Genomic DNA, 12,248 nt, shown 5'->3' with positions numbered 1-12,248 from the left:
GTCGAGAGCTGGAGTTAAATGAAATCTCAGATTTGCCTTCTTAATAGTTTGTTTGGGTCCCTCACTTCAGTATCGCTTCTCATGCACTGATTCGCTAGCTGAACAGCCAATCAGAGTGATTTCTTTTCCCGACAGCCTTTGGCCGACTGCCCACCAATTCGACATGTTGAATCGGTGGGTTTTCGGCCGAAAAGGTGTCGGCACGGCTGAAAAGACACGACGGTGCGGGACACACCAATCTGAGTAGGGCGCGTCGACGCTCATCGTCGGCCTGACGCCCATCGACGGCCAATATCGGCTTGGTGTGTTCGGGCCTTTAGTCTCACCTCAGAGCTCGGCTGAGCTTGTCGTAGTTCATCTGCGGTTTAGCCTTCCTGGCCCCCCACAAGCGGGCCACCTCGTCCGGGTCCTTGATGACAAACTCTCCGTAGTCTCCCTGCCAGGCGATGACATCGTGGTACTCCTCCTTCCTCAGCAGCTCCAGGATGAAGTGCCAGAGCTGGATCTGTCTGGAGCCCGGGCTCGACTCGGGCTTGTAGGCCCAATCCGGAAAGGCAAACCCTGGGGGACAGAGGAGAGAGGTGTTAAAGCTGGATGATCATAAACAGGGGCAAATTTAAAGTAAAACTTGGTTTTCCCAATTCCTTAACCCTGTCCTTTTTCTTAGTTTCTGCATATAATCCATTATCCTTCTTGAGTTATTAATCATCTCCTTTACTGCTCTTCTTCTGGTTCCAGGGTCAACACCATAGGGAAATAACTGCTTGTGTTTACAGGTTATAATAGTCAGGAATTCATAAAATGTGTTTGGCTCTAAAAGGCATGTTACATTTAGCAAGAAACCAGTTGACTCGCATCCATTCTTTGAGCTTGAAGGCTGTGTTTTGTGTCAGTGGAGATACAAGTGAAGCAAAAGATTGTAAACAGGTTCCGATTTCAGTAAAAAAGAATATATAATACAGCAATGACTTAGTAAAGAAGAGTATTAAAGGTTATAATATATGAGACTGTTGGGAATCACAGAATCAAGAATGAAAACGTTTAAGTAGAAATACTAGCTTCCCTCTATGGCTTTTGTGCTCGTTATAAGGATTGGGAATAAATCCGTTCCCAGAGACCGCAGTCATATCAAACGTCACTGCTATTGCCATCAAAGTTAGAAAATCAGCACTGTTTTAACAGATAACCAGGCCTTGAGATATGTGCAGACAAAATATAAGCTTTCGTTTTATAACTACTATCAGAATACACGCTTACACAAGCACGCGCACTATTATCCAAGAGTTAAAAGTATAGTCTTTGAGTTATAAAGCAGTGGGTGGCAGTAAAAGACTCAACACAACTACAACACAAGGCCAGGCTGAGGGGCTGCATAGCAAAGGGAGAGACACACACACACCTCATTAGGACCAGATGTGTCTTGGCAATCAGGCTGAGAAAGCAGAGGGTGGGAAACATGTGGGCACAATATAACAATGCTGAATTTGGTGTGTGCTTATGTAAGTGTAAAGTAACACACTATCCTAAATACCGAGGTTACAATCAGTTTCCCACACTCTACAAAGTCTATCATATCTATATAGCAGTGACAGTGAACTTTTAACAATGATATGCTCAAGGCTGACAGACTATGACACCGGTTTGATGTGGCGTATTAACCCGAGTATCATAGGCAGCGCATGACACAGTTTTGCTGATATAAAAAGGAAAGTCGTTGCATCACACTGGATGTAATCAGGGTCGATACAGGCCCACTAATCTGACATATTAAACAGGGATTTATTTTACATTTCTTCAGTACTTTTATTGACTCGTCAACATATTGATAGGAAACTGCTGTGGGGCAGGTCTATAAAAGCAGAAAATAACACCCTAACACAACTTAACTAAAGAACAAAAGAAGAGCAGATGACTGGACATAAAAAAACAGAGGGGAAAAAATAGGTTGTAAAAGAATTACAAACAAAGAAGACACACCTGGCAACTAAATCCCAGAGTAAAGTGAACGGCATCTGGATATGGTGCGCAGATGGTAATTAAATCAATTACGACTTTTCCATTTACTCAATGTGTGCCTTCGTTTTCTGCACTGTGTGTTCTTTTAAAGATAGGTTGGGGAAAAGAGTAGACCAAAAAAGGCAGGTGTCGGATCATTAAAAATGTACAGCGTGGTTGATATTTACTTTTCAAAATGGGTGAAAAGAGTCATTTTAGAGCTTTTTTAAAAACGTCAAAAGCTCACAACTGCCACCAGAGGATTTTTGATTCTTTAGTTTGTAGCTGCTGGAATGCACAGTTACTTCTTCACAGTGGATCAGTTAAAGCAGCAACAACTGGTGGTAGCAATCAGTCTTTTTGTGAAGAGACTACAAATGAGTCATGACATTCCTACCTACATGGGTTTTTTTCTCCCAAAAAAACATTTTCAAAAATCGGACTCTACTTATCTGGATTGTAATGCACTGATATGTTCGATCAGGTTTGGACCAAAAACGTGCCTTTACAGCCGTCCTGAACACGTGTTTACCCTTAATCAGATACAGATGACATTTTAATAGCAGGTGTAAATGGAGTCAAGTAAAGTGAGTCATGGAAAACCTAACCAAGTCGGACACGGAGTAACAAAAGTACATTATCAGGTGTACAAAGTGCAGCAATGTGTCTGTTACGTCAATCAATACTAATAGTAGCCGTAGTAGGCTATACAAAGTAGTGTTTGAAGTAGCAGTAATAGTAGTTGGTGTAGTAGAAATGCACTTAAAGTTGGAAATGGTACCTCATCAAATGAAATGTTGTACACCAAGACGTATGAGAACATTGCTCCTAGAGAGAGCACTTGCAAATGTAATACCTTGTATTAACAATGCAGTGTTGCCATATTACAACCAAATGTGGAGTACAACTCGAGTGATGCAGGCATATTATTATTTATTAGTGCATAAAGGAGTCTGCGTATTGGCACAAAGGTCTTAACTTTCAGTCAACTTAACTCTTGTTGCTCCATTGTGATTAACGTCTTGCTGAACACACACAAGTTGAGTAACTGAAATCTGCTTCCCCTGTGAGGAGAGATTTTCGAGATTCAAGCTGTGACCTTTTTCTTTTCAACAGACACCCAGTTTTGTAAGATTCACAGTGGGTCAGAGTTGAATAAGTTATATTTTCAACTTTCTTAAGTCCCCGATGGAAAAGGAATCACCCTTTTTTTGTGCTGATGGTGGCCAGTTAAACGATTTTCTAAACATATTCCAACCCTGCTGACCAGTGAGCGATGTGACTTGTCACTTTTCTATTCTTTGAGCAGGATATTGGTGATACCAGAATATAAAAGAAAGTGATGCGCGACTCTGCCAATTGGCAAATAAGGTGGCTTTTAGTATCACATCTAGGGCCTGTTTTTTCTGAATGCCACACTCAAAGAAATCTTACAAAAGGCATTAAGGAGGAGAACAAAACATCCTGAAAAACAAAACCGAGTCCCGGTGACTAATAAATCACATGCTGCTATCTGATCTCAGAGAGTGAGCCAAAAGACATCCAAGCTGGGCTGTGATAGTTGATGATAGCCATTTGAAGGCCGACTACTAATGGGGTACGAGCATATGATTCATGCACCAGACAATAAGGCTCTTGTCAGTGGGGACAGGTTAGGCGTTGTGACACAGACACAACACACTGCTGTATAATGGGGTACACACTGGTGAATGCTGGGGAAATGTGCACAGTACGTTGAAGGCACACGCACAGACTGACGCATACAACGCACGACGGGAGTGGATTAGATCTAAGTGGGCGGGTTAATATCTCCCTCACACACACAACACAGGTTAGTGGGGAGAGGTAAGTGGGTTCATGCGTGGGTGCACAGAGCAAACAGACAAAGAACACAGGAATAGCAACCGTGCCCACTGCATGTGTGTGTTGCAGATGTCCCTACTGACTCATAGCTCGTTCGTCGCTCGGCTTTCACAGATTCCGCTTTTCTCCCCCTCAACAACACTGCCATCTCTTTCTTTCCTTTCTCTTTCATTCTGTCCCTCCTTCGGTCAGCCTCTCCTAAGACATACTGTCTCCTAGCAACAAAAGCTTTTAGCGCTAAAAATAAAAGGCAGAGTCACGACGGACAAGACAAAATATGATTCAATAACAGAAAGTTGCCAAAAGAGTTTAGAGTTTGGGCGCAGATCCAGAGAGCTGCAGTGTGAGGGTGTGATCTGTCTAAGGCTGCCTGACCAGCAGAGACCTGGGGCCACAGTGCTGTCACAATGTGTTCACAACAGGAAGGACACTGTGACCGCTCCTGTAAGCACTGGAAAAGCTTTGTTTTACAACTATCCTGGGCTGGGTGATTCATCAAATTCAATTTTTAATTCACTGGTGAGGTAACCAAGTTATTTAGCTTTGAGACCATTTATTCACATTTAGGGTGTTTCTTTTCATGTGATTCAGAGGCAACAGATGTATAGAAACAGCAGAGACAGATAGCGAAAAAACCACACAACACAGCTGATGGTGTGACAGATGCACAACTGAGGGTCCAGCTGTCGGAGGTGCATCTGCTACAGCTGGTGGTTTATGAGCTGTGAGATTAACAGATAAGTATGACACAGAAAGCAAGACACAGCGGGAGAGGGATAAGGATAGATAAAAGCAGTAGGATTTACAAAACAGACACATTTTGTACTTGTGAATAAACTATTAGAACTAGAAGAGAGCTTCAATCAGCGTTTCCAGCAGGGGGGCGTCTTGCCGTCATTTGACGCCCTTATTCAGCTTGGAACGCCTTGAACTCGAGCAGAGGGTGCCCAAAGAAATTAATAATTAGAGAGAAGATCGAGTCGTTTCCCCGACATCGGCGGTGCCTGCCACAGGACTTCTCGGAACGTGCACGATTTGGACGTGATGAGCAGGGGGGTGCTAATGGAGCACGCTCGTGAACTGCGAGTGCCGGAGCCTCGCAGCAGCGAAACTGAGGCTCCGTGGTAAACTGTGGTAACATGAAGAGCCATTTGGGAGCCGAAAAAGCCGGCGCTTCTTAGAGAGCCGAGCCAAATGATCCGTCTCACCAACGTAAAGAGATAGTATCTATAAGGGTAGGCTCAATTCAAAATTCAAGCCCCCCCCCCCCCCCCGCTCTCGGGGTGGGCGCCCTCTTAGCCCTGGTCTGGCGGAAACACTGGCTTCAATGTTTGGATTTCTCAGCCCTTAGGCAAGGGGAAAGGGACACCAGTCTAGTTAAGAGTATATTTTATTATGACTATACACTGTGAGTAAGTGTTTTTTTTTGGCACAAACTCCCTTTCAGGTAGTGAAAATGACAGAAAGAGTGCATCAAATTGAGCATGTGATGAGGTAACAGGAATGTAGATGTGATGTATGACTCAAGAGATTGATGACTTGTTATCTTGTCCTCACTATGGACAAAAAGCAGTCCTTTAGTTTTGGGTCAGACCAACTTTCACCTATTATGACAATTTCTATGACTAGATATAGACGTGCGACTTCAAAGAAAGAAATTGAGATTCAAGCAAACTCTACCTGTTGTTACTAGCTTCTAGCTACAGTGCGTGTCACCTGAATAGGTCCTTATTAAAAACCAGTGATATGTTAGTGGTGATCATTGTGAGCTACATTACACTGCTTGTTTTACACCCGCTTTAAATTAACCAACGGCATTGATCGACAGCAGCAAATATCTAGGTGCAGAAATCTTAGCTAGGCAAAGCTGAAGTAGACAAACAAACCCAAAGCCCTTTGTGCGATCTGGCAAGTCCCCACTCCAAACAGGAAGAATTTCTGATTGCGAGGCGGAGGTGAAACACACCATTTCAGGCCATTGGATTCTATATATAGCCAAGTACGGCGTAGGAAAACGAATTTGCCATTAGCCAGCGGTCCACAGCCACCTGCATTCTCCTTTCCAAGAAAAACACTGGATCTGTGCAGCCACAGTGGAGGGGTGAGGGGCTTCAACACACAGGTCTGCTTCTCTCAGGGACACTGACGTCAACACAGTTTTAATAGTGCTTTTAATAACAGATAGCCATCATTGGGGTATTGTCCAGAAGGCCACAAGACTAAACACAAATGGCCCCTTACTCTACGTGCTTTCCCCAACAACTTCTTTAACATGCTGTTCCATTTATCCATCTATCCCACGTTTATTTCCCTCCCTTCCTTCTATTCTTTGGTGGGACTATATTTAGCGAAGCAAAGGTCAGTGTGTCTTTCTGCAGGGTAATGATTCAAGGGCACGGAGAGCGACGGACAGAGGTAACAGGCCAGGCTAATGGCCGGGGGCTGGCTGACTGCTGAAATCTGGATGGGGTTTTATCAGGGATGAGATCAGGACAACACAGAAAGGCAGGAAATAAATGGGTACAGTGCAGGAAAAAGGGAATCTCCGTTGGGCGTTTACGCAGAAAGTTCCACATTTTCAGGAAAAACAAAAACAAACAAATAAAAACAATTGTAGGAAAAATAGGAAAAGGTTCCAATCCAACCTAAACATTTGATTGCAAAGATGTTTAAAAACTCAAAATGACATAATCATTTGGTCTTGAATTCCCTCCGGTAGAAATTCTGTACTTTAAACAATCTGTAAAAAATGGAAGGACAATTTTAAGTCCAAGATTATGAACCTATGGACCTGGTTGTCTGGGCTACCAGTATTACTTTGCTGCGTAAACAACCTGTCTACAACAGACAATCTAATACTGCCTCATTGAGGAGTCCTGAGCCTCAAAGTACTGTTTTAAAACCTTCTGCTCCTCATTGAGTTGATCTGATAATTACCCTTAAAGGATGGAGTTTAGATCCTAGGAGCCAGTGGCTTAGTGCCAGGGAGGAGTCAGAGAGGAGCAGACGGGACGGGGAGGAAATCAGGTGGAAAGACAGCGAAGAAAAGGAAGAAGAAAAGTGGAAGAAAAAGGGCAAAAGGACAAAAAAAAAACACAATTCAGCAGAGATCAAAGGAAAAAGGAGGATGGCCTTCTGCAGGTGCATGGCGTGAACCCTCACCTCGCTCTCACATGATCCCCCGTTACATTAAGCTCGCAGTGAGACAGACAGAAACAGACTGGGAGAGGAAGGGGGGCAGACAGGGTCAGAGCCAGGGAGGAGAGATAAAAACTGAAATATGTGTCTTGCTAAAAAGAAAACCATATACTAGAGATATGAGATGTTGGCTGAAATGTGTGCTTGCATGTTTATTTCCAACTCAAGGAGTAAAGACCCTGAATGAGTACTATGACGCCAGAGTAAAAGATAAAAGCTTTGCAGAAACAGACAGAAGATAAGGGGAAACAAGACAAAGGTATGTGTGAATTAGGGCTGTCCCGAATACCATTTTTCGGGCTCCGGATATTCGGTAGTAATCAGCAGCGATTATACAACACGTGTATTTCGGTTTTATTCACGGCATTCATTTTGTTATTCTACAGTATTGTTGTTTTATAGTTATTTGTTAATGTATATAACCCAATTTGTGTTCTTTGAAATTGAAAAGGATATTGCATTGTGTTTGTTACTTTCGTTGCAGTTGTATACGTCTTAAGTGTAATTTGGCTTGGCTTCCTATTTTTTATGGACATGCTTTTATTTTGAAGGAGAGTTAGCGCTGTTGACAGGAAGTTGTTGTTGCTATGGAAACAAAGTAGGAGATTAACGGAGAAAAGTCATATCTACATATAAAGACGGAGAAAGTAAACGATAAAGTTTATGGTTAAGTCTTAGCACCCCCCGAAGAGGCACAAGCTCTTACGTTGATATTGGAGATTTCAATAAATTCAATTTGTACGAAACAAAGATAAATAAATAAATACGAATAACGAAATTGAAACACGAATAGTACTCCAACGAACGAATATTCGGGTACAGCCCTAGTGTGAATGAGTGCTTTCAATGGAGGATCTGAAAGAGAGACAAAAACATAAAGCTGCCCGAAAATCTATCAAATATGAAACAACTAGCTCAAGATAAAATGTGTGCAGATAATGATGAGTAACAGTTTGTTGGAAGACTTGCTAACACTTCAAGTAGCTATCATTGAATTGTATGGCGTAACACCAGCCCACTGGGTCTAAGGGATCATGTGGTTATTTTCCATCTCAGTAATAAATCTTCCAAATAGCTTGTGCTGTGTTTCCCGTAGACTGTGAGGAACCCAAACTAAACAAAGCCTCAGCATTTAGGATGAGTGTTGATGAGTGCCCTGCTGTGTTCTCAAGTCTGCAGGAAAAGACAAAGCCGAAAGTTTGACTGTCTGTCATAGCAGTAACGGCACAGCGAAGCTTTTACGTGTATAAACCACCTCAGCTCCAACTGAGACAGCTGAATAGTCCAATCTGTGACACAGCGGACGCCTGAACCTCACAAGACAGAAACCTGGTGCTTCCTGAAGAACTCTGCAGCACCTCGGAGGCAGCCAAGGCTGTGATTCAGATAGCCCTGTGTGTTTCCGTGCATTCAAGACTCACTTATTAAACTCAGATATGAGGAGAAGCTAATGTTGCATTCAGCAGGGCCCTCAGAGCTGATTTTTGGATTTCAAAGTCATTGTTTTTGTTGTGAATCGCTCTTATGAAACTGCTGCACTTTCCATCTCATTAAATTGTTTGACTTAAGTATTGGCCGCCCCAAGGAGAACACAAAAATGCAGTAAAGCAGGAAATATTCACGGTTAAGAATGATCACTGATGTGTTAGTGACAAACTAACAACAATCAGGATATATATGTTCTAATCTGCAGCACCTGAGCTCAGCTTCTAGGCTTATCAGATTCAGGTCCAGCGAGGAAGAAAGACATGTACACATGCTTTGAAACCCGTCTGAGCATGCTCTCCTTCCAGACAATGAAAACCCTGTAATACATTCAACTCTAATGAGCTCCTGGCTACCTGACAGCCTCACTGGAGATGTGTGTGTGTGCACTCGTCTGAATTATAATTAGTAGGAAATAGAGACAGACTGACAGAAATATAGACGAGAGAAAAAAGTGAGATATGACAATAGTCTCCATGCAAAGGGGCACTGATTCTGTGTTCAGCAACAAACACACTGTCCTACATGTGCACACACACAGAGACACCTAAGTTGTGCATGTTTGTGACACATGTCTAATGCTTCCTGAAAAGTCAGAAAGCAAGACATCGAAGCCATTGTTTCAGATGAAAGGGAAAGACCAATATATTTAGAAAGAGGAAATATGAAGTGAAGTGAAACTCTCTTCACTTACCGAGCAGATTCAAATCTATCACAAAGACCTTTGCTATAGATTATTTGCATGGCGACTAAATGACATAGTCAGATAAAGGGAGCTGTGCTGGCACCATTGTGAGTTAAGAGATTCTGAAAGACATACTTTAAAACACGATAGACAAACTTAACTCTTATACGACCTAAATAAATAATCAGAAACTGATGGATGCCGTTATGAAGCTGGTGTGACTAGAGATGGATTGATAGAGGAGACTTCAGAGCAGCAAAGCGAAGAAAAGATAAATATCTGCATTTAAATCTGGCTTCTGTGTTGTGGTTTGGTTGCCAGATGACTTTAATTTTCCTCCAACACACACATGCACGCAAACACACACACGAGCCGTGACGAGGCCAACAACCAAGATATGGTAACTTTAGTTGTTGGAATGGGCCATGTGAACACTTGTGTGTACAAGGACACACACACACACACACACACACCCCAGAATAGGCCCGTTGCTCCAAATCCAGAGAGCTGGTTGAGTGACTCATTCTCGTACTCCCTGCCAATCAAATTTCATCCCCTTTTCTCGTCTCCCCCTCCTTCTTTCCCAGAATGCCGATTTCCTTTAAGCATTTTCCACACAGACAAAGAGACTCCACTGTTGATTACGACTAGCAGGACGACCAGCACGAGTTGTGACTGATTTGACAAAACAAGAAGTAGAGAATCAAACAAATCAATACTTTCTGCGTTTACATTTAAAATAAGTGCATCTAAATTCTCCTGAAGCCGTTAATCTTAAATCATAGCCAGAAGGGTAACCAAGAGCAAATATCAGACAGGTATGTGCATATTTGTGCACTGATTTAAGCCCCGGACACACCAAGCCGATTTTGGCTGTCGATGGATGTCAGGCCGACGATGACCGTCCTGTCACCCTACTCAGATTGGTGTGTCCCGCACCGTTGGGTCTTTTCGGCCGTGCCGACACCTTTTCGGCCGAAAACCCACCGATTCAACATGTCGAATCGGTGGGCAGTCGGCCAAAGGCTGTCGGCAAAAGAAATCACTCTGATTGGCTGTTCAGCTAGCGAATCAGTACATGAGAAGCGATACGGAAGTGAGGGACCCAAACAAACTATTAAGAAGGCAAATCTGAGATTTTATTTAACTCCAGCTCTCGACACAGGTTCGGGAAAGCCCCACGAGCTTCTCGTTGTAGAGTGAAAATGGAACGCACATGCTATTTGTTGTTTGTTTATATCACGCAGTCTGTTCTTCTTCTCTCGGTGTATCACGCAGTCTGTCTTCCGGTTGTTGCCTCTTTTGAATGACGAATACACACTACCGCCGCCTGCTGGTATGGAGAGTTATTGCCATTCACGCATGCGCAGTTTGTACGTGCAACTTGGCCGTCGGCTGAAGTCTTTGCGGTGTGTTCCAGTGCGACACATGGCCAAGACGCAGGAGACGTGAGGCGACACAACTGTCGGGTCCGTCTGTGTGAGTTCTTTGGTGTCAGCTTGGTGTGTCCCTACCTTAACACTCTTGGCTAATGCTGCGTTCACACCGGACGCGATGCGCTGTTTGGGGGCAGCGCGATTACATGTAAAGTCAATGCAGAGACGTGGACAGACGCGAATTCGCTCCGACGGCGCGCATGAAGCGGTGGACTCGGCGCGAATCACACGATTGAGGCGATTGAACGGTGCCGCGTTAAACTCGAGAGTTCAATTTTTTCAACTCGAGCGTCAAATTCACGTGACGCGTTCTCGCGGAAGCCAATCAGCGGTGAGAATCTCAGCCGCCGTCACTGACGTTCAACCACACAACATCAGCCGTTAGCTGTTAGCAGTTAGCACACAGAGCTCACAGCTCCTCATATCTGTTCAGAAACTGGACAAAAGTTAAACAAGTACAAACCACAGACTGTCTGTGTCATGGTGAATACAGTCGCTGCTTTATTTATGTCTGTAGGCCGTTGTTATGAGTGTGGAATGAGCATAGACAACGTTAGCTTAGCCTGGTCGATCCGATCTTCATTCAGAAAACAAGCATTTTAAAAGGTTTTTCGCCTGCCGTCTTGTCTGCAGACTTGTCAAGGCCTTAATTCATGGTTGTTACTAACCGGTATCAGTATGTTGTTACTTCGGCATCATTTAGAAACGTGTATTACAATTTAATCACGGTAAAATATGTTCATTTGTTGTAGTTGTAGCTCCCGAGCCAGCGGGTCTTGTTTGAATGATGCGAGTAAACACAGCTGGCAGCCGCGGTGAACCTCCAGCGTTTAGAGCGATGCGATAGGAGCGATTAGAGCGAAGCGAATAGTCGCATCGCGTCCGGTGTGAACGCAGCCTAAGAGAAGTCAAGTCAATTTTTATTTATAGCGTTTGCTTTGTGCCTCAGAGGGATTAATCAACATATGATCCTCAAAAGAATATGATAGGAAGAAACAGAAGTTGTACTTAGAAGTACAACTTCTAACTTTTTGTCGGTTTATACCAATATAACATGTGTTTATCTCAATGCTTGAAAACACAGGAATATTTTAAACATTAGGTGATAAAAGGTCAGGCATAGCTTTGACTATTAGTAACTCTATTCAATGTGGGTTGCCAATGTTAAGTATAGATCAATGCTCTAGGTAAAACCTGTTAGTTGATTGGTAAGTTATGTGCCCTTTTCAGTCAATGAAAGTGTTCTTTATCATGCCTGACACTTTAAATACATGCCTGACACTTTAAATACATGCCTGACACTTTAAATACATGCCTGACACTTTAAATGCATGCCAGATTAACCTCCTTAACTTTGTTGGGAATTGCTGTTGATTAGATCAACTTGGACATTCAAACTGGAGGAAACCAAAACCAATTTACCTCGCACTGCTACTGAACAGGGCAAGTATTTCATTGTACAAACCATGCAGCGAATGCTGAAGTGTGTCACTGAATAAAAATAATATCCGTCAACATTTGAGTTCTATGGTTCTACGCTGCCACTCTTCCACATTGGTTTATGATGCTGTTTGTGTACCACTTGT

General features: G+C 43.2%; 1 protein-coding gene across 1 annotated transcript in view; it reads right to left on the bottom strand.

The window, feature by feature from the left end:
• erf (Ets2 repressor factor) overlaps positions 1-12,248 on the bottom strand; it is a 35,754-nt gene that overhangs the window by 14,053 nt on the left and 9,453 nt on the right. Inside the window, exon 2 of the mRNA XM_034124682.1 lies at positions 327-561. Within this exon, the coding sequence (XP_033980573.1) occupies positions 327-561 (235 nt within the window). The remainder of the gene's footprint in view (positions 1-326; positions 562-12,248) is intronic.

This window comes from Trematomus bernacchii, unplaced genomic scaffold (assembly GCF_902827165.1).
Source record: "Trematomus bernacchii unplaced genomic scaffold, fTreBer1.1, whole genome shotgun sequence".
Classification (NCBI taxonomy): domain Eukaryota; kingdom Metazoa; phylum Chordata; class Actinopteri; order Perciformes; family Nototheniidae; genus Trematomus; species Trematomus bernacchii.
The sequence above is the reverse complement of the archived record's forward strand: the minus strand, read 5'-3'. Positions and strand labels throughout refer to the sequence as shown.